Source organism: Osmia lignaria, chromosome 9 (genome assembly GCF_051020975.1).
Source record: "Osmia lignaria lignaria isolate PbOS001 chromosome 9, iyOsmLign1, whole genome shotgun sequence".
NCBI classification, from domain to species: Eukaryota; Metazoa; Arthropoda; class Insecta; order Hymenoptera; family Megachilidae; genus Osmia; species Osmia lignaria.
Genome location: NC_135040.1, coordinates 6,734,982 through 6,758,466, shown reverse-complemented (window position 1 = coordinate 6,758,466; position 23,485 = coordinate 6,734,982). Strand labels below are relative to the sequence as shown.

General features: G+C 47.1%; 1 protein-coding gene across 9 annotated transcripts in view; it reads right to left on the bottom strand.

The window, feature by feature from the left end:
* The window catches only part of LOC143305696 (uncharacterized), a 132,761-nt gene that overhangs the window by 106,194 nt on the left and 3,082 nt on the right, over window positions 1-23,485 (bottom strand). For 8 of the 9 annotated variants that reach the window (XR_013062788.1, XM_076690270.1, XM_076690269.1 and 5 more), the window contains exons 2-3: window positions 22,286-22,350; window positions 16,738-16,849 (exon numbers count right to left, since the gene is read on the bottom strand). Coding sequence is in view for 8 of the 9 variants with exons in the window: in XM_076690270.1 (XP_076546385.1) it covers window positions 16,738-16,849; window positions 22,286-22,321 (148 nt within the window). In the remaining variant the exon portion in view is untranslated. Of the gene's footprint in view, window positions 1-14,335; window positions 14,526-16,737; window positions 16,850-22,285; window positions 22,351-23,485 lie in introns of those variants that run through there. The other variant, XM_076690267.1, reaches the window with a different exon arrangement.

Sequence of the window (23,485 nt, the reverse complement as noted above, 5' to 3'; positions counted from 1 at the left end):
ATAATTTGTCGGGACTAAAATTCTAAACGTGTTATCGTCGAGGATAGAGGAATCCAGGAAAGGTGGCTGGTTACTCGTTGAAGCAACCACTTAAGCGAAACAAGGAACGCTCGTGTCTCGCGTAATCGCGGCCTGTCCCGTGACAGCTCGTAAAGCGACGTTCTATGTCCGTGGGTAAAAATTTCTTTCTCGAATCTACGGCTACCGGTGGTGAGCGAAGACAAATGAAAAATCGTTTGACGAGGGTGGAGGCTAAGGCGAGGGGCGAGGAGAAACGAAGGCCGAGTATACCGCACGGACAGAGGCAACTCGTTAGGTTCGAAATAGTTGGACCACTACTAATTCAGGCTGACATAATTGGGGGTGTTTGTTACCTGCACACCCTCGTACCAGTGCTCCTCGTACAAGATCGTATAACGAAGAAGAACATGGAAAACCTCTTCGGGCGATCCTAGGGGTCGATAGGCGATGCTATCGTCGCCCGACAGCTTGTAGCCCAGCCTCGCCTCATCCTCTCTCATCCTCTCTTTCATCCTCTTCTTTGTCGTCTCCTAACTCTCCTACCTTCTTCTAACCTCCATCCTTTGCCCTTAGTTACATCGTTCTTCCTTTCTCCTCTCTTATCCACCGCGACTTTTCCTTTCTCTCTCTCTCTCTCTCTTTCTTTCCCTCTTCTTCGATATACACCTTGATGTATACCTATACAGAGAAGCTAGCCGATGACCCTCCGATAGCCAACAGATAGCCGCCAGATATTCGCAAACTGGAGACAATCCTGCTGACTCGTTGCTAACGTGAATTTCGTGCGTGTCTACAGGCTTCGTCAAAAGAGGATCTTTCGACAACTACTCTGATCATTATATATTCATCAAGATTAAAAATGATCCATGGATCACTTTAGGATTATCTATTATATTTAACAAAGTCACACCGTTGCTGAAGTGTTTCGAAGATTCATCAGGGAAGAGATAACTCTTCGTTGAATCGTCCTGTACGATTGACCGGTCGTACATACGTTTCTCGATCTGCCGTAAGTTTTGTCCTCGACGATTACGGCCGGTCTGAATCAGAATGCGAGCTCTTTGTATTTCTGTATCGCCGGTCGCGGTCGCCCGGTAACCTCGGCTTGATTTACCGCACCGCGTGACGCTAGATCCTCACTGATATTTCACGTATTGCACGAGCCGCATCCCGGCTGCATTTGCTTCGAAATCATGCCGATCCGACCGACCCCCTTCTTCTCGATAATTGATTTCGATAAGCATTGATAATCGTAACTCGTCCATCGAGGATGAAATACAAGGATCGTCGAAGGATACGATGGCTGTTTGTCCGGTCACGACACACGAACGAAAGAGGACAGTGACGGGAGCGACGTGCAAATATCTTGATCCCTGGACAAACAGCCGGTCACACGTACGTATCCCGACGAACCTGGTCGAAAGTGGCTGGAAAAATTCACGGCTTGTTGTCTCTCTGTCCGAAGAGCGAGGGTGTATTTGCGCGCGGGGGCGGAGTTGGCTGGGTTGTTCAAGCAAAAACCAGAGGATTTAAACTCGAGTCAAGTGTGCTGGCTGATAAAGCTGAAAACATCGCGCGTACGTGTAAACTACGCGAACCCCATGGACCTGCCGAGTATATTTCGCCCTTAGACCCTACTCGAGCCTCCTACAACAACTTCTCTCGACGAACGTTCTCTATGTAGACAAAACGTCGACGGAGCAACTCGTCGACTAGTTGAAGCGAAACCACGGAATTTCTGCCAATGAGATTACTTTTCACCGCGTGATCTAGTTTCAACTTCGACAGACGATCCATTTCTTGGTACGTATACTTTTCGTTACACGAAACGATGCGACCACCCATGGGGGTACACGTGTTCCGCAAGCTTTTCAGAAAACAATGATTTTCATGGAGCGGACTCCTGGCCCGATCGGTACAGTCGTTGGAAAATTTTTCCATATTTTTTTTTCTCTTTCAACTGTATTAAAAGCAATTTACTTAATCGCAGTCAAATGGTTCGACGTAACTGGCCGTTTGAATACACGACAATTATGATACATCGACGAATTAGTTAGGCGACACGGCTTAAGATCATTGAATATGGATTAGGAAACACGCGAAGAATAGAGGTTTGAATGATTCGCTGCTCGAACAGGAATTTTCTCACGCCTTCGATGAACCTCGTTATCACTTTGTCACATTGTATTCTACTCTTCCTTCGATTCGATGCAACGCGCCCGATTAACGCTTTCGAATGTTCTAATTCTGTAACTTTTGTAATATACTGCTCGATCGTTCATCGATGAAGAGGAAGGCAGAATTTGTCTGGCGTCGCGTTGTAAGAAACCCGTGTAATACGAGTCCGTGGCCCCTGACCGGGCCACTTCTCTCGTGTCGTGTTTACGGGACCTTCTCGACAAGCGTGTTTCTCTTGGCCCGTTTAATGGCCATATTTTTCGGGCCCGTGGGCCGTAAAAGTGACAAAAAACGGCGACGATCGTGAGCGCATGTTCCGCGTCTGTCAGCGCACGCTTCAGGCCTTTGCTCCTGCTCAAATCGAGCAGTCGCTCTCCTAAATAAGCGATAAAACGTGGTATGACGTCACGAAAAAATCAGTGCATAATAAAAAAAAAAAAGAAAAAGAGAGGTGTATCTTTAAGTTTTCACCCTTCATCGTTCAACCACGAATTTGCCAGGAAAAGAAACAGTCGGTGGAGGAGCATCGCGAAACCGGGAATAAACCCGGCGGTATTTATAAGCGGCGAATGACAAAGGTGACAAGGCGAGAAAATCATGCCACGTTACGAATTTATGTTCCGCCGTCAAACGAATAGCTCGCACGTTTCCCGCGCGTGCGGAGCGACGCGTCTGAAAATACACGGCTACACGAACGGGTGTAGACGGCCGGCGACGCCCGCACCCTCGTCTACGCGTACCGATACACGTGTACACGTGGACATCTAATGTTATCTCCTTGTCGTCTTCTCGCTCGGTTTGCCGCGATTTACAAGGAAATTGCATCTACAGAGCTGCGTCTGAGAACTACGCAGCCGTTGTTATTCTAAACTACACCCCTTTTCTGAACGCAATCATCCCCCTACTCGAATCGTCCATATATATTGTTTATAAATTGCAACCGGTGCATACTCTATTTTTATCCATTTTTATCCCTCAAGACGATCGATTAGCGTCTAACATTTAACCCCTTAACTGTTTCGCTATCGAAATTTACGACATCACCCCGATCCCCTCCGCCAACTTATTTCAAAAGCCGTGAAATATAGGATTTCATAGGAATGCTTTCCGGGAAGCTGAAAATCACCGGGACGAGATAGCAGAACAAAGGCTGAAAGGTTATGGGGTAGGGATCGAGGTTTCTCGGGGGGTCACTTGTGTGCACAGATTAGAAAGAAGGCATTTCTCATCGATAGGCTGGATCGAGATACCGAGCGAGCAAAGGTCCGAACAAAGTCCTTCAGGATCTCGCTGAGGAAACAATAACGACGCGTGAAACGGAGCCTCTCATTCGAGAAGCAAGCTGAACACGAGCTCTTCCACTCCGGCTCTCTTACCCCCCCGACTGTGTTATTTATCGACCAGATAAACCGTTCTGCCTGTTAAATGCGCCGGTTTAACATAAACATCGATAAGTCGACCGCGAGAAAGCACGGGGCGACACTAACCAGACGCGAAAACCAAAAGCTGGACGATTAAAGAAGGCGAACGACCACTTGTCCCTTTTTCTTTTCTACGTTTTCTTCGACGACTTCAACCATCTTTCGTCCCCTGCGCCAGCAGTATTCTTTTTCCAGCTCTGCACTCGATTTACGAACCGGGGAAAGAAAAAAAAAAACTCTTTGTTGCGACTAGAATTCTATTGCTTCGAGGACGTTTACGAGCATCGGGGTTTTTCGGTGAACCACGGGGAGAAACTATTTATCTATGTCTCCTATGTTCTTCTGACGACTCTGCATCCCTGAGGGATCGACCACCGTGAATGCTCGACAAGAATTTCGAAGATTTCTTTCCAACTGGTTCTTCAACTATCATTCTAGCAAGTGATTCCTGTAATATCAACGCTTCTGACAGTATGCACTTGGAAATGCATAGCGTTCACGTCCATTCGCGGTACGAGTAGGCGCGATGGCGCTTCGAACAGGGGTGTCATTGTAACCGAACCACTTGACGCAATCCAGATTACATTCAGCTGTAATATATGTGTCAAAGTTCCATACTCGTTATCCTTAGATCTTATAATTTCTATTTAAAACGATAATTATTATAAGCTCCGCAATTATTTCGCGTTTAACTCGAGAAATTATCGAAGCGAAAAGGACTCGCGTGTCGGTGGTGGGAAACGCGTGGGTGAGATATCTGATTGCGTGCGTGCTCGCTGATCGATATCAAGCGTGCAGATATATTCGACAACCGGATGAGAGATGGCCCGTGTCACACACATGTCTCGAACAGCTACCAACAACGCGTGCGTCTTGAATTCTTCTCACCTACCCTGTGTAACGATCGATGAAGACGATCGATAATTTACGTTCGTCATCGACCAGGCCGTACGCACCGCGTACACGCGTTCCCTTCACGATTTGTCAAATTAGCATACGTTACACGCGTATGAAACGAAAGCTTCAATCCCCTACGCCGCGGAGTTCGATGGGAAATTACATTTTGTTGTACTACAATGTTGCGAACGATTGTAAAATCTGAAATACGCGAGGCAATTTAATGCAATGATTCTTAATTTTCTTAGTTGATGCGTTTCCTGTCGCGACCGTTACATTGTTCACAAAGTAGCCGTGCAGAATATGCAATGTTGCATTTATGTAACTACTAGTCATTGCCGATGGAAACAAAAAAGTCGAATTTGTTTAATATTATTCAGCGATCTCTGACCGGTGTATTTCCCATCATGAATGTTTCATTACATTTTTCACATTAACTCTGGCTCGCAACAATGTCAGTGCATCATTAATGCAACATGTAATGCAATAACTGGTCTCACGACAAAATTGTATAATACAGAAGTATAGGATCGATCGAAGAATTCTTACGGCAGATATTTCAAATATTATCCTGCGAGAATACTTGGAATCATCAATTGTTATCCTAACTCTTTGACGATCGATATAAAATGCTATCCAAATATCCGAATCCTTTGGTACACCTTCGGAAGCTCTATATTAACCCATTGAATCAACCTCGTATGGATTTACGGGGCGTGCAGTAAGACGCGAGCGTTCAGCCAGAGAGAGATAAATCATTTCGAGGCTGTTTACTTATAAAATACAATCTGACGAGCGAGTATAGACGAGAGTGGCGATTTAGCGTGCGTTAGTCACGTGGTAATATATTAGAGGCAAAGTGGCGGTCGTTGACGCTATTCGAGTTTGTTTGCCCGAAGCTTAATGGATACACCTCGAGATCTTTCGCGGTGCTTTATACTCGACCGGGCAGAATCGTTTGGACTTGCTCCAACGTCCGCGGCACTCGGCCACTTTTGCCTCCAGCACCCCTTGCTTGACCCTTTTCTGACAAAAAGATTTTCGAGAATCATTAACTCCCCGGCTGGTAGAGTGCTTAACTCGCGTGACATGCACCGCGCGTATCGTGTGCCTCTTGCACGAGAATGTAGATCAGGTAGGGGTGTCATCTCCCTTCCCCTGAAATACAAGGGGGCGCACAGTGTTGAAAAAGAAGAAGAAGAAAAAAAAAAAAGAAATTAGAGCCCATCGAAAAGCTATTTTTCAAGCGAACGGGCCGCAAAGCGGCGTTTAAGCGAGTCAAAGCGTTCGTTGGTGGCGAAACGAGGGTAAGTCTGTCAGTGAGGATTGAAAAGAAGTTCTGCGAAGGCATTAAGTCACCGTCCGGGGTAATTTATCGCGCGACGAGCTTGTGCAACCCTTACCGCCACCGCACTGTTTTCTTCCCTTGGCTCGCGAAGGGTGTGTCGTTGACAAGCCTTGCTCCTAATGAAAGCTCACCCTCGGCAGGGGGCCAGGTTATGCCTTCGTCGCTTCTTCTCGTCAAGACGCGACTATCGCTCACCAAACGTCCATTATTTACGCGCGGTTCGATTTTATTCACCCCTTTTTCTCATCAGCCAACCCGCATAATGAACGTTTCTTTCTTAAGCGTACTCGATACGTCGTTCCATTACGGTAACCCCTCTGATCTCGCTGGTATAATAAAATATAGAACGGGAAGATCCGAAACGTTTCCTTGCTAGATAACTACCTGAAATTACGCGTAAAGTAATGTCGAGGAAACGGAGAATCGACGTCCATCGGAGCGGATTTTACCGTGAGAAATACTGGCGAGTAAAACGGTAAACGCTTCGTACGATGCTTCTTCCTTCGATATCAGCTTTTATCGCGGCTGAAACGAGCCGCGTTTACGCAATAAGTTTCGAATGAACGCGTTCCGATACGAGTTTCTCATCGTTCCTGGCAACGAGAAACGGTAGCAATGGCAACGGTATCGTCGCTTCGTTCCGCTTGATTCACCGTTCCGAGTACTACTCGCTAATTGCCCGATTTGTTCGGAATCTTAGCCAGCCTTGTCCTCGACTACCACGATATCGAGTTCAAGATGAAACCACGAGGTGATCACTTTTTGCAAGGCAACCCACAGGCCTCTCTTATCTTTATAGATCCAGTTCTACGGGGACAACGCTGCTTTTGGCTACCGGACACTCCTCTTTCTCCTTCGTCCAATATATACAGGGTGTATTTTAATTTGCGGTATCCATTATTTAACTAACTGCTTAACCGATCGAATGGAAATAGCAGGCTAATTAAGATTTAATACTCTCTAATATCAATTTAACTTTTTTCCACTTGGAAATCTTTCATTTCTAAATCACACCACTGGCTCCAATTTTAAAATAACATCGAATAGAAACATTTTTATACGATTTTTTTTCTAATTAATTTTTAGATTACACCCTGTACGCGTTACGGTTCGGTTAACGCCTCCACCGTAAACCGTGTAACGTTCGCACGAAATGTCGCTACGCACTTTGTATTACACTTATCTAGTTAACGCGGGACATCGTGCCGGGGAGCCGCTTTTAATTACGCCATTTGTCCGAGCTCGAAGAATCGTCCATGCTTTCTAATGCAGCTCCTTCCAACGGGGAATGTCGACGAGAAGGTGCTGCTGCACACGCATAAATGTGATAAGAATCGCTCGTTTCTTATCCATGGCAAGCCAGTTTTCCTTGGCGCCTGAATTTTGATTCCCTGTAATGATTCACGGCTACCGATTTCACGCTTTCGTGGATCTGGCTAATAGTGCCATTTTACGAACTAGTCTCATCAACCTATGCCTTTAGATCTTTCAGCAGATTCTATTTGAATGTTTTCATTGATCATTATACGTGGTAATTACTTTGAAATTTCAATATTAAAAGACCTTTTGCATGAATCTTCGTTTGTCATTTCTAATCATTAAGAGTAAGATAAGAAAAATGTAGAAATTACTGAAATTTCACATTCGACTGCTTCCGCGATACTCGCGCATTCCATCGACGAGAAACGAGAGGAATTACCATCCCATCGCTATTTAACGTGGCTTCGCTTAATTTCTCCATCGTGTATCTATTCGTGCATCAACGTTGAAATTCTATAAGACCGGTAGTCCCATAAAGTATCGGTTAGGGTGAGCTATGATGCAATTCCGGTTTTCCTCTCTCGCCTTTACACCAGGCGAATCGAACGACCCCGTTAAACCGGCCCCGGAGTTCTCGCTAATACGTGAATTCCCTGAGCTGTTGCCGGTGGTGTTCAACAACCGTGTACATCGATACGAGGACAATAATCATAAAGCCTGGCGATAACGAGAGGGGAAGCTGTTGAACCAAAAGGAGGAAAGCTCGAAGAAAAACAGGATAATCCGTAACGTACGCACCATCAAAGTGTTCCGAGTAAATTCAGAACATTCGATGAATGAGATCTATCTATCTCTTTCTCTATACGTGGAATTGCTCTTCCGGTTCGATCAATTTAATCATCGTTTCAGCATCGATATCGCGTACAGATGAATGAATCCTCTTGTTTCTCCGTGGTATCCGATTAAATAATCATATTTATGTCACAACTTCCTCGATTTCACCGATTCACTGGATTCGATTAGAAACAGAGAGGACGGTTGTTCGAGCATCGCGACGAATGGAAATTATGTCAGCTTCGGCTAGTAATCAGGGGACACTTTTGGAATGCTGCTCCGAAAAGGAAACAACGCGTTTATTGTGACGTTTCCAGGCAAACTTCCCTTCGATTATTCAGCAACGTTTCACGCTGTTCGATGCTGCATAATTGAAGAAACTTGTCCGGCAAGTGAGCGACCAGATAAACGTTTCACACGTAGGAAAATCGCCTGTCGCTCCGATCGATGGCTAAATACCTGGACAGAATTTACTTCATGCCAATTATAGACACCTTGGTTCTCTATTTTTTTTTAAGGTGACACCGTGATGGAAACTTTAGGTAGAAGTTGGCTGGTAATTTTTTTCAAGGAAAAATCCTGCTCGAGGGTCAACCGTGTTTATTCGACAATTTTAAAAGGCTTCTTTCGCGCGTTCGTACACCGCTCGTAAAGCATCCCCGACAGCAATGGCAGACGATAATTAAGTTCCAACGAGGAGTTTTGCGGAGAAGTTCCTCTCTGTCTTTCGAACCTTTATCTCTCGACACCATCCTACTCCCTTCTTCTCTCTCACCCTCGTGTCCCGGCTTTTCCCCAAGAGTGGTCGCTCCGCGGCATGATTGTTACGAAAGGATTTGCGGTAATCCTCGATCTAATTTGCATGCTGATGGTAATGGATGTGTATCTTCCCCTATTCCTCCGCTTTACCTTCTTCTATTTTTCCCTTCTTCTCGCAATCCGTTGCACGAAATGCCGTGCTCCGCGCGCGCAAACGGCGACACGTTCGAGAGGAAAGCAGCTGGTTGGACAGCCTTGTCTCAAGGTTAGTCGCACCTGTCCCTCGAACGCGCCGTTTCACGATAAACTTTGAAAAAGGATCCACACTCGATGGAGCGAACGAAGCGTCCATCGTGATCGCGTGACCGACCCGGTTCTTTTCGATCTGCAATTAGGTTGTCGACTTTGGGAACTGGTCCCGAAAAATGACAAGCTTGATATACGATACTTTAATGTGTCGCGATCGGCCGATTAAGAGGACGAGAAATTCGGTCACACCGTGAGCGGTGTAACGAAATTATGTAGATCGAGATAATCCGTCGCGGAATCCGTTCAGAAACGACCACTGCCTTGATCTTGCGGAATTGTTGAAAAATTGGAACCAATATTGGAAATGAAACTTGACACCCCTAAATTTATAGTAGGGTTTATTGGAAAATTGAGATCAAGAGTACGGGATGTCTCTTTTCTTGCATTCGAATTTGGACTACTATTTTCTTGTTTCCTCGCACCCCTTCTGTCCGCACCCTTTTGTTTCTTGCGCGAAGCATTATCGGAAGGAACAGGTGGTTATCAGCGAGTGGTGTCGCGGTTGGGTCAATGCAAGGAGGTAATGAAAGACGTTAGGAAGAAACTGGTCGCTCCTATCGTCGAAGATCGGTCAGTGGATGGTGTATAAGGGAACCGATGCTCGGCGTACAGCAACCGATCGCGTGCAGGAGAAGCAAGGCTACCACTCGAGGCGGAGCATGAACCAGTGGACAAAATAGGAAGACGAGGAAGAACGCCCACCATGATCCCGTAGGCCTATCGGAGTCGACGCCGATGGAAAAAGAACTCGACTGTTAACAAGATGGTGCTCACTCTCGACACAGTGGCGTGCTCGCAGCAAACCTCTCTTCGTGGTCTCTTTCCTTCGAGGACGCGACCGACTGGCGCCTTTCTTTCCCTTCTCCTCTCTCTTTCTCTATTTCTTTCTCTTTTTCACTCTCTATGTCCACCCTCTTTCAATATGGCCGACCGACTTCCCTCACCCTTTTGGCCGACCTTCTAACCGACGCACCTTGCCGCTTCCTGTCTCTTCTTCGTCCCTTTCAGTCCGAACAGCTAACTTTCGGGCCACTTACTTTTCCAGCATTCGTGTAATCGGCCCCGTCAGACAACACTTTGTTCCAACATTATCGAGTACACGCCGCTCGTAGATAACTGGTCCTTACGAAACCGCTACCGTCATCGTTTTCTTACACGGAGCCTAAACCGATTACCAACCCGAATTAACACCGATTACGATATGGAAATCCGTGCTAACCAGTCGATGGATTAACGATCATCAATTTTATTCGAGCTCCTTTAGAAGGTCTCTCGCGAACGACTGTACAGAAGAGTTATTAAGGATCTATGACCGCCATTTCGTTTCGTCGCCATTCCACCCCGTGCGAAGAAGAGGGGAAAGAAAATATTCCTTTCGTGTCGTTATTGATATCCGCGCGTCGTTCTGCTGATATTTTTGCACCGTCGAATATCAGGTGGCTGGCTCGGTTACCTGATACGTATTATCAGGCGGCAGCCGGTCGCATGTGAACGTTGTAACGATTACGCGATAGGTTTAAAGGTTGAGAAACACGACATCTGGACATTTATAAGTGGGTCAGGATATCTGTATCGGCTTGCAGAACGCGGACCTGGAAGAGATTAGGGCTGCCTGTAATCTTAGCCACGACTTTTCCGCTTAATGGCTACGCTGTACAACATCGAAGAATGTTCGCGTGCGATTTTACTCGCTAATAAAACAGGGGGTTAAAAAAGCTTGAAATTCTACCCTCAAACGCGGAACTTGCCGATCAATCGAGATTAGCTACAGGGGGTTGTTTGTACCCTTCTAGTCGAGCGTAATTGAGAAAGGAAATCGCTTTCGAACACGACTTCGCCCCACCGGGGTTAGTTAATCGTAATCAAAGTTACGCGATCTCGTGTACTGTAATTTTCAATTATCGTAAGAAACCGAGTGTACTCGACGATGATAACGATAGGAAAATTTATGACACAGCTACTTGTAAACTTTTTTAAAATTCATCCGGCGAGTAATCGCGGCACGCTGGCACGAATTAAGCGTATTTGTAGTACAGTCGTATTTCACGATACCCTTGGCTTCTTCCTTTTCAAAGGCAAATGGCCTCCGCCATAACGACAAGAGGCTCGCGCCTGCTGGATCCTCGCCATGCCGACGAGGGTAGGTCACGCGTCGACCCTCGTGTAAATTGCTTGATACCATTGAGGACGAGCGGAAAGGCACTTGGAAGTTCTCTCCAAATGGCAAAAACCCTTCCGTACTTTATGTTACTTTGCGCGAAATTATTTTGTAAATAATATTCCGGGAATAAAACATTGAAATTCTTGAAATGTCCGATGGTAAATCAAAGCGACGATAAAGTAGACGCGGTTGGACGAATGGGTGCAGGGAAGAACAATTAACCATCGATCGTTTGGACGCCGATGAAGCATTCCGTTCGCGGTGAACACGGCCGGGGTCCCGATATCTTTGAACAAGGAGGAAGATGGTTCGGTCGGCGTTTCGTGTGCTGGCACGGCGCTAAAGGGTGGACGCAGGGCGCCGTAGAATTTATTGGCGCGTTTCAGCCTTCTAAATGTAAACGAAAATCTGTAACGCCCGGCGTGGCCGTCGAGGCGTGCACGGGAACGCAGTGTCCTCCCCTAAAAGGGCGCCTATCCTGTCGATGAAGAAGAAGAAGAGGAAGAGAGAGGCAGGAGACTGGCGATCGAATTTAAAGGGGGCCGCTGATCGACCAACAAGTGGTGGCGGCTTCTTCAAAGGATCTTTCCACCTTGCTCTTTCGCTTCTGCCTTCTGTTACTTCTCTCCCTCCTTCATTCTCCATCTCTCTTCTACCCTGATGGTCAAACGACAATCGAGGTTCGCCGCGGTATTTTCTCCTAAAATGCCCACACCTCTCTCTTTCTGTCAGTCGACAGTCTCTCCCATTAGATTAGATGTTCACTGCGGGATGCCGCGGCGCACGAAAAAGAGGATCTTCGTCTAACCTCGACACGAACGAACGCGAAACGAACGAAGGCAGGAAGGAAAAAGGAAAGAGACGAATGCCGCGACAACGTTACTCTCGCTTAATGACGTGCCGATCTTCTAGGTCTGACCGTGTTGCTTTAGCTACTTCTTTTCGCGGCAAACAACCGTACACTTGGCTACATTTTGAATTGAAAATTCTGCGAGAAGAAATACGAAAGGTAGCATCGAAGAACAGTTCTTTGTCCGTTAGGATCGAAAACGAAGAGCCGCGCGATTCTTTGACGAGGATTCTTCAACCGGTCCAACAAAGCCGGGTAAAGGGGTTGTCATAAATTGTACGCCGTTGCCATTAGCAGGGTATTTAGCGATAACGCAAGCGTGAAGGGTAGGAGGGCGTAAAAGGTAGAACGCGGAATTGCGGAGGTACGCGGGGTCGCGGGTCCGCCTACATCTGTTGGCTCCATATAATCGTTTATACGGTCGAGCCAGCTGATGCCGGCCCCTGCCATATAACCAACTTGTATGCAAATTATATTCATGCAATGGGATCTCGTACGATTACGTAGCCGGTACCCGGGCGCGAGTTTACAGCGGCAACACGCGTATAAACCTCCGCCGGATAGATAGCCGTGTTTCCGTACCGGTGTAAGTGAACCTCGCCGCCAGGCCGAGTGTTGTGTGTTGCACGGCTGCTAGCGGTTCGCGCGCCGTACACACGCGTGTGTGGCTACCAACGCCAAAACGGTGTTGCGAGCACACGGAATAGTATCTGGCCAGTGTTCAATTATGTACCGGGCCCGCCGCTTACCAGTAATTTCCCGAATACCGCCGATAATCGGTGTTATTATCGTAGCTAGCCGCTACCTTTATCCCTCCGCCAGCCAACCCCCTTTAATCGTTGCTTTCCTCGTGTCGTTCGCGTTATTGCTATATCACCGGGCCCTCTCGCAAACCTTCCTACGTTAATTCGACGAGATCGTGTTACGCTTTAATTGTCCCTACTCTTAATTATGGTTCCTCTACCGAGCTTCCTCGTCGCGCTGTAAATTATCACGAAAGCGTTTACCCGCGAATAATGATCGGTTGGCGTCGAAAAGCGAATGTAATTTAAATTTAAATCATTTTCCATGTCTAATTTTCGTGGAAGCATCTTTGTATACGTTTTATAAAAATAGATAGAAATACACTGGTAATTCGAGGGAAAAATAAAATCTTAGATTCGTCGGGAGAAGTAGCTTCGAATTATTCAGCGTCATCTATAATAGGGGAATATGCCAGAGTTATTGAGCGTTCTTGGTTACGTCAGAGAATGATTTTCATTGGAACCGTTTTGCTATTTTAATGTATGGCGAGCATCGAAGAGAAGACACTGGTGTTTTATGTAAAGCTGACACACCAGAAGGCGAACATGTTGCATCAATTCCTACAGGAGACTTTGGAAGGAGTAATTTGGAAATAAAAATTGTTCTCCAAGTTTCTAGGTAACATAAACCGTTTAGAGGGATAGACGCGTGTGTATTACAAAACGCAACGATGGATCCACGTCAGGGGAATTTCTAAGATTACAACCGCATTTAACCGCGAATACACGCCAGCTGCTAATACTGCCGGAGGAAACTGCAGTCTTGCAGATCGTCGGATCTGTTGTATTGTTGCGGGATTTTGTCGTGAATGCATCTACCTCGTCTGAATTAATTCTCGACGTATAACATCCTCGCAAAACTTGCCTCTAGCGTTCTCGCAATTGTATTAATATCACGGTAAAAGAATAAAATTTGATGTCATGGTCGTAACAGAAGGGTTAATGAATTGTGTGACGCGAAGCAATAGACCCGAAAGGGTTGAATATCCTAAAATAGCATTCACACGGAAACGTCGAAAAATCCCACCGATTCGACGATGGTCTTTGCTAATGCGTCTCGGGTTTTCCGCGTCGTGGGATCCGCGATGCTAATTGGATGAAGGTCGCCAGCATAGAAGATAATGGATATTAATTACCGCGTCTTACTTTCCACGGCATTAAACATTTTCTTGAAGACGGGTGGACGGGTGGGTGTTCGCGTCGCACGGGGGTGTTGAAGAGGAAAAGAGGAAGGGGGTTGCGGGTACCATCCCTCATTGTTAGCCCCTTTAAAAAGACGCCGTCCCCCGTTAAGTATAATAAGTACGAAGTCTGCCGCCTCGTCTTCTCGTTTTGTCTCCTCGTCTTTTCGCTGGTTGCACCCTCTCTCTCCCTCTCTCTCTCTCTCTCTCTCGGTGTCTCCTTATAATCCATCTAAATTTTAAGAGCGGATCAGCGAATCCCCCGGAAAACTTTGCCACGGAGTTGCCGCGGTAATCCATTTAAATAATTCCCGTCGAGGCAACAGCGCGAAAGGGTTCTTCTTCCGCGTTCGGTGCCGATCGTCGTCTCTTTTCCCGCTTCCACCCACGGGCTAGACGTCATTTCCAACCCTGGCCCTCAAGTGCTTCCGCCGACTCCAGCGACCAACAGTCACCAGGGATGAAAGTCAGAACGTTATCCATTCGCGGGGCTCTTTTGTTAACTGCATAAACAAAGACGTATTCTTCAGCAATTCTGATGGAACTCTCGCGTCACCGTCAACGCTAAACAATTTCTCTGATGAATTGATAATCCTCTTAGCAGCTCCTCTATTTGGTGATTCGTAATAATTACAGAGAGATACAGTGATCTTTGTCTGCGTGAAACGTATCGATGTCGTTTTATCGTCGAAAGGCACGCCAGGGTTAAGTCGTTACAGCGTTGAAACCTCGACACCGAATAAAGGGTCTGCGATTCATTTGTCTAGCGAATGTGTACGGCTCGTTTCGCATTCTGTCTCTAATGGATCGCGAACCAAGTTGTCAGCAACCCGGTGACGCGCCACCGCGCCGCTTCAAAGCGATCGCTAAGCGTGCCATCTTCTCTAGGAAGACTCGACGTTGCTCGCGCTGCAACCGATAACTCATCGAGACCTTTGCCCCTACAAGCAAGGTATCCCCGCTAAAATGATTAATGAACAAGCGCGAAACGTACTCGGATTAGCGTGGTCCAGCGTGCCGCGAGGCTTGTTCCTGGGCGCAACTTGTAACCAAGATTCTTTCCATCAGTCACGAAGATATTTCTAGGCCGTTTAATGGCCCGAACACACGGCAGCCCCGATGGAATTAAACACCACGTGCAAGGGTTATTGTAACTTGTAATAGCACGCAGGAATTCTGATTCTATGAATTTCGTTTAAAAGAGTCTCGTATGAATTGCGATTAATCCATCGATTAATCTTTATCAAGGTACAGAGAAGAGGTAGGGGACTCGATCGTCTGATATTTCCAAGACAAATTTCGCGGGCTTTCCGAGCGTCGCCGTTTGATCTCGGACTATCCCTAATCCGAGAAGCAGACCCGGCAATTCGTCGACGCGCTCGTTCCTTCACCTGACTTCTAACCTTTGCTGGCGCGTACGGTAGTGCTGCCGTGCAAGCCAAAGCTCTGCTTGATGGATGCACCGACGTCCCGTGAAATATCCTCGCGCGTTCCCTACCGAACGAGGAACGAGCTCACTCGAGCGTCGCGGTGCTAGTTTACGCCGCGACGACAGGCATGCGCGAGTGCCCACGGTTCGAAATAAAAGTGTTCCTCCGTCTAGCGATGAGAGGAAGCGCGATTCAACGAGTCAAATTTGAGCAGCGAAAGGAATCGCTGGGTCTAATTAATTCTTGATCAAGGATAAATCATAAGGATGGACGAAATGCGGCAAGAGCTTTCAGCGAGCTTAACGAACCCAACAAATCAACAGGATTAAACGAGAAGGCGACAAAGCGAGCGACAATGCCCGAATCAAGTCCATCGCTAGAAGAGCGGGTTCACAGGCCGGGACAAGCGCATTCCTCGTCGAGCAGAGAGACCAAGAGGCGTCGTCTTTGGCTGCCTCGTCGACGAGACTATTCCCGTCCGCGCGATCCCATGAATCTTTTTCACCCGTCGGAGCCAACGACAAGAGAACTTGCCGAGTCGCTCGTTGAAACGAGTCGAGCGCAAAAGATACGCGCTCCGCGAGACGAGACGTCGATGATTTGTTATCGAGGCGTGCCACGGAGGCGTAAACGCGTCGCACGCTCGATCTACGCGCGAAAAATACGCGACGCCGATGGTGAATACTCGCCTAGTCGTCGTTTCGACGCCCCTCGATCCCGTTTTCTACCGTCTTAGGTCGGTGTACATCGTTTCGCGAACGTTTGTCGCCCGTCGAAAACGCGTTGCGACACAGACACGTGTTTCAAACCGCTCGTACACCGCGTTCCAAGGAGCGACAAGTCTCTTTGGGAATGCCACGCGCTTTCATCGGCGATGTTCGCCCCGAGAATTCGCTACGATTCTTTGATCTACGAATATACTTGACTAGGACCGATCAGAGGGTTACCTAAGCGCTGAGAAACAAGATCAGAGGAAGACTGATCGTTAGCAAAAAGAAATCGAACATCGTCGATGTAACAATAAAATGTTTCATTGATAAAATTTTTCGAATTTCACAGGTATTCGATATATTTGTCACTCTCTTACGGACTGACGGGACTTTACTTAGCGCTTAACGAGAAGGGGCTGTCGTCGAGCTATAAGGGTGGTATTTGACCACGATGCCATCGTAAGCCACGACCGCGACCCCTGTCCTCGAGGATTTGCCGCGAAAACCCTTCTTGGTTTCGTAGGTGATCAGTCACCGGTACCCTTCCGATCCGTCCGGAGAACAAACAAACTTACCGACGTTGGCTTGACCGTCGACCGGAACCCGCTGAACATCGCAAACCGACGTGTCGAAACTTTGACGAATTCGGTGTCCAGAAGTCATCCGGTCTAATGGCGAACTCGTGACCTGTGTCAGAAGGAATCGCAATAATTAAGAAAAAATAAAAAATGCATCCTCTACATACGTAGCGACACGAAAAAACCTGTCTCACTCGCAAATCCGAGCGTTGATCTCTTTATTTATAGTACTCGTGGATGTTCCCGAGTAATCCAAGAGAAAGAGAGTTCAGACTATGACGAACGATTCGAGTTTATCACAGTCGCACGGTCGGCGAACTGGCTAATTTTTAATCGAGCAAGCCACAGTATAGGAGGTCAGGTCGTCTTCGATGCGAAAGAAAGAAAGGAAGGAAGAAAGTTTGAGAGGAACGATCACGAGACGAGGGGTTGGCGAGGAGGCTACCCGATACCGCGCCACTTAATGCCGGTGGCTCGAAATTAATTAAACTTTTGCGTTGCTTGCCGGAGCGATGGCGGAAGAAGGTGGAAATAAAACGTTGATGACACGGCAAGCCCAGGTTCCGCAAAGCCCGACCCCAACGGCCGACACCATCCACGTTCCTTAATGGGAAAAAGGTAAACGAATTCTCACGCTGTTCCCATCGGTCTGATAAAATAAAACCGACTGCCTTTCCTTTTCATTCGGCGCCAACGAGCGGAGAACGAGGGAGGTAAACACGAACCATCACGATAACAGAAAAGAAGATCGCCTCCTGTCTCTTTTATTCCCGGGGACAAAAATTTGCAACCCTGTCAAAATCGACACCCTTTTAACTTTCACTTCCCTTCCATTTCCCCCTTCAATTACGTGTTTACAATTGAAGAATGATAATAAGAAAGGATATGGTTGAGAGGAGATTTAATTGGACAACTGTTGAATATGTTTTATTACGTGTTAGAGAAAATGGTTTTAGACGATAGTGGACTGATAGAGAATCTTAGAAAATGAGATAATTCGTTGAAAGATTTCGTGAGAAAGGGGTAAATGAAGAATGGAAACCGTTATTTTACGGGAGAACGAGCCTACTAATGAGAACGCTGACTTCGGGTCACTGATTATATTTACTTTCAATTAGAACACGCGTTCAATTCCTTGGGATCAGAATCGAGTGCTTGTTCCGATAGAAGAAGGAAATGGAAGATTGTTGCACCAGTGTGAGACTTCTCGGTTGTATCGTACCCTCTTTTAAACGAGAGGGAATATTTTTCAAAGGGTACATTGAACTCGGAAACTTCTGGGAATTCTAAAAGAAGAAATCCCTCGACCAGGAACATCCGAAAATTTTGCTTCTCGTCTTTCGATTTGGCAAAGAGGAAAATTCGCGTTGAAATCAGTCTCGAACGACACGTGGAGCCTGAATTTATACCGATGGAACAAGCGTGCTCATTATCGTCACTATAATTATCGGGACATCGCTCCGCCGCGTACAAGTAGGCCTCGCGAGGTCTACCGAGGGCCTTTCCGGTTATTCAATCGCGTGCGCGCCAGTCACACGGCAGTTCAAAGTGATGCATATTTATAGGTTCGTTAGCCGAAGAAAGGAAAGGAAAGGAAAGGAAAGGAAACGAAAGAAGCGGCGAAAAGTCCGCGAAGCTTACACTCGCTTCTAACCCCTTGTACACGCCACCGCTACACCACCCCTTTCGTCCTCCCTTCGAATGCTCTTTTTTCCCCCTTTCTCCGAAGCGTGTCTGCGATTTGGCCGAAGCAAGTTACGAGCCCGATGAAACCAGTCGGCACGTTTACCGTGCCACTTCCGTTCCGGGAACCTCGAGGAACGTCATACCCCGAGCACGTGCTCTGCGCGCGCGATAGATTTCAAGAACGATTACACGTAATCGTGAGACCGCTTCGAGGAAATTGTTCGCGGTTTCTTACACGTACGCGACCACCCAGATAAGGGAAAAACGGTAAGCAGAAATTGAGATACATTGCGCGTGCTCGATTTTCCTCGGTAAACATTTAACTTTGCATAAATCTAACGAAACTGAAATTCGTTCCTCGTTTTCTTCCTCACCGGATGCGCTAACCAGAATTCCGCAGAAGTACAATTTCAGCTCGAACCTCTTAAATCTCCAACTTGATTGCCAACAAGCTTCTCCGCATCCTTTCGATCGGTTCACCGCAAAAGCGATCGAACAGGGGTGCGTAAAATAATACACTCGAAACAGGGGAAGGGTTTTTATTTTGTTTCAAACGGGGGGGGGAAAGAAAAGAAAAATGGACTAACGATGGAACAACGTGGCGCCACCTCGACGGCGGTAGCAGCCAGGGACGGCTGTAAAAAGCGAAGAAATCGAGAGTGTCGCGAATGGTTGGAAGAAGAGACACGGTCAGGGGATGTGGAAAGAGGGAACAGGCTATAAAACAATTGACGCACACCGGGAATCAAGGAGCATCCGGTAAACCTGTTTTCTACTTCGCCAGCCACCATCGTAAAGGCAACTGGGAATCTGAAGAAACGAACGAAACGGTCTCTGTTCTTCGTGTACCAGGAGGTATTCTAAAAGTTCAGGGCGCCGAGGTTTGCCCTGAAGGTAATTAATAAAATTTCGAAAGACACCCTCCTGACGATCTCGTGGAAGTTAATCGAATAAAAGCAAATAGCTGACTAGTCTACGGTAGGAAGGTTTATAAAAGGGATAAAGGTTCCGCTCGCGCGATTTTCATCGACGGGGATTCGTGTCGCTACAAAGGAAGTCCCTTCGAAGGAGTCCGGATCTCATAAAACTCGGGCATCTCGTCAGCGAAGGGGGCAAACACAATCGCGGCGAGCAATTTTTGCGACGATGACTGCTCTTTTCGCCTCCCTCGCGGCTTCCGCGCTGACGCGTCCTTATTCTCTAAATTGTTCCCATTCGAGGATGAGCCGGTTGTTCGTCCCTGAAAGGCTCGTTCGCGCTTATAAATCTCAGCCCGGAGCGGTGGCGTCGTCGAGAAAGAACGATTCGAATGGAACGACGAGAGAGAGAAAGATGGAGGGAAGGATCGAAGGGAAGGTTATAAGGATAGAAAGAAAAGGATGAAGGTGATATAGAAGGATGGGGAGAAGCGTTTCCCACAAAGCGTTCCACCCGCCTCTTTGCCGCTGCAAACCACATCTTTATGGAGTCAGCTCTGATCCGCGAGACGCGGCGAGCAGAAAAGAAAGGGCGAGCCGGAGGACAGGGGGATAGAAACGGCGTGAACGAGGACCTCCGTCCTCGGAATTCCTAATTCTACGAAACCGTCCAAGAATTCCCGAAACGTTCCATTCACCGGGTTGGGCCCGGGCATATCATTAGCACCGTTTCCAGGTACTCCAAGGGCCCCTGTCCTCGCCTGAATGGCGAGTTTACTGACTTCCCTTTCTTTCACCTCTCATCACCCTAACTAGCTTTTCTTTCAAATTACGATTTCTCATTCAAGGTAACAATTTCCTAATCATTTTTCCTTGTTTCAACGAAAGTTTCCTGTGTCTCGACCGATTTCTCGATGGTCGATGAAGAAACGAAGCTTCGACAACCGCGTGTCTCGTAGGTGCTTGAACGGCCAAGAACATTTGCGCGACACGGAACGTGGCCTGTTCGTTTTTTCGTCGAGCGTGTTACACGTCTGAAGCGTGGTCGAACGAGAAAGAACGAGAAAGCGTAGCACGGTGGTCGTCGAGTGGGCGGTTTTGTTCGAACGAGACCCGCCGGTTTTACAGCGTACGCCGTTTCTGGCCAGGTCCAGAGGATGCAATGAACGGGCCTCAGGTAAGAGCACAGGTACGTACCGAATCCACAACGACGACAACGAGGAGAACGACGACGACAAGGGAACCCTACTGCTGAATGGCCAGACGAGGAGCTCGTTAACTATGGCCTTGGCGCCGTTCGAGATGCCCGCTTTGATATCGCGCCTGAAAACTTTCAGCCGGCTCGTGGCCGGTCTCTCACCTTTTTACTTCCAGAGAAACCGAGTTTTACCGCTGATCGATCGAATCGACCATCCTACCGTTCCTCGATCCAATCGAACCAGCTTCCCTTCTTACATTACAATTTCTTTTCGAAATTCAACTCACAATTTCTATCGAAATTTTAATTACCACCCTCGACGCGATTTGACATGAAAAAATAAATTTTAAATATTTAAAATAAAAAAAGAGTTTGTTAGTAGAAAATGAAAGGATATGAAGAGAACAACGTGTTCACATATGCAGAATTGGAAAAAGGATCATTTGATGTATTTGGCATGGAGGCAATCGAATGGCGAGGGATATTTGTAGCGTTCGTTGGCTATCTGGCTGTATCGGAGGTAAATCGATGGACGTACACGGGCTCCATTTGCTCTATATTTGCTCAATGAGTTTCGAAATCTCCATTCAACTCGTTTCGAACGCGGATAGCTCGAGAACGGTTGAATGATCGATGTCGTGGGTGGTCAACAGCAGCCGAGGACAGCAGTGTGAACGAGTCCAGTGTTCGATGACTCGTTTATGTAGGTCGTTATCAGCTTACACGCGAATATCCGAATGACCCGAGACCCGATGCTCGGACAAAAACCATTTATTGTACCCGCTCGTTTATGAATTCGTCCGGCCGAACGAACGATGATACCGAACGATAAGAGCGAAACCAGCCGAATCGAATTAAACGATCGGGTATAATAAGATCGAGGCCAGTAGAAAGCCACTGAAAATAAATGTGCGATAATGTTGAACAACGTTATTTAATTTTTTCCCTTCGACGATAAGATCGCTCGCGATGAAAAAGATAAGCGTACTAGGTTACGTATCGCGCATGAAATTCAATTCACGTGTTAAACGATTTCTGAAAATTACACCAGAATTTCTCACTCGACCAATTTCTCACAGAGATAAAGTCGATTTCTTTTCAGAAAATATCACATATTTGAATTTTTTTTTTTAATCATTTTAAATCGGTTTAAAGCAAGATTCAATTAACGAACACACATACGATCGTTACACAAGATAAAAAATGAAACAAGAAACATGTCCGATATCGTAACGCAACTCGGTGTAAATTCTTTCAACAATGTCAAACATTGTTGCACGACAGATTTGTGCGTATCCCGAATGGACAAATTACCGTTTAAAATAAAACCGGGATAGTAGATGGTGCCAGATCTTGAATCGCGACGGACCGGTGACAAATCCGGCCTGGGGACGTTTCGTAAAAGAACACTCTCTCGATTTATCATCCGAGCAACGTTCCTCGGCCGTGTAGGTACGCGTGTTCGTGAGCTTTCGCGGGCGTCTTTCTAATCAGCCTCGCGCGATGTATGTACTCGGCCGGGCAAGAATCTTTATTGCCGTCAGCTCGTTAGCCCCTCGTTTTGATCTCCTCTGACAGACTGCTTATTAATAGCTCGAACTCGCTTCTGGTACCGTACCAACGGCCACCGAAAACGTACGGATGACATTTTTGCCATGATCGTTTACCGAGTTCCCCTTTCGTTACGATGTTAGACACACGAGCTATAGATATATACATACGTTCACACAGTGAGGAGACTTACCTTTAGAATAGTTGGCAGGTGACGGTTGAGCGGCATCCAAGAACGTGTTGAAACTCCGGTCGAGTCTGTAAAGCAACGATTCGTATTAATAGTCTATTAAAGTAACAAGGTTAAGAGGCATTAGTGGATCGGGCCAATAGCGAACGGTAGGGAAGGCAACCCTAATAACCTGAAGAGATTCAGGTGATACTGTTACGAAAGGTGTAAAGACGGACGGTAAGGGTCAGTGGACTTTGTTAACTTACTAGAAGCATTCGTACAGAATCTATGTCACAGGGACTTTGAAAGTAGACAATATAAAAGAAATGTCAATGAACTGAAAAATCCTGTATCATCGCACACGTGTCCACCGAAACAGCTTAGCAAAGCATCGAAGTTTCGCTGCACTTCCGTTGGGAACAAGTAACGAAAAGCTGGCTCGTTGACGAGATGACCGAGGTACAGGGTGGTCGGGGGTTAATAATATAATTCGCGGCTGGGTTGCCGGTGTTCGGATAAGATAACAGGAAAGGCTGTTGGTAATAGGTGGGTAGGTACTGGTCGATGAGTTAAACAGAGATGTGGCGGAGGTAGAGAAAGAGCCGCGGAAAGAGGGTAGGAGAGAGGGTGGTCGCGAAATAGAGAGCGCGAGAAGAAGGGAAGAGGGAAGGTGGAGAGAGAACTAGGCGTGTGCGCGGCGTAGAACATACGCTTCATTAACGGATCATCTCGTGTTAATATCTACTTTATCCTAGGGCTGACCGTATCAGCTCTGGCCAGGCGCACGGACACCAACAGGACGCGGGGCAGGCCTGCAATCTACCCCTATCTCGTTGGCGCATCATCGTCCACAGTGCAGAGTCCGCAGCTACAGCCAGTGCCGTATCGAGAGAGAAGCACCGGGTCTTCCCCTCCGGGACCGATTCGACCTCCGGCTCGATTCTCTTTCCCACCTCGTTCATTCTATCCTCTCTCTGCTGTTCGCCCTCTTCTCTTTCACCGGTAGAAACGCGTCGAACCATCGGCGACACTTTATACTCCCACGATCGCCGCGCGCGCACACAGATTTCCTCATTAACGCGCGACTATGTCGCCGGGGATCGATAACGAAACTTCACCGGTGGCGATCGACTCGGTAGGTGGTAAGGTTGCGTGTAATTGGACATTTTCGTTCGGACGGTATCTATCGAGCGCAGAACCGTGATTGCCGTGCCGGTTCTT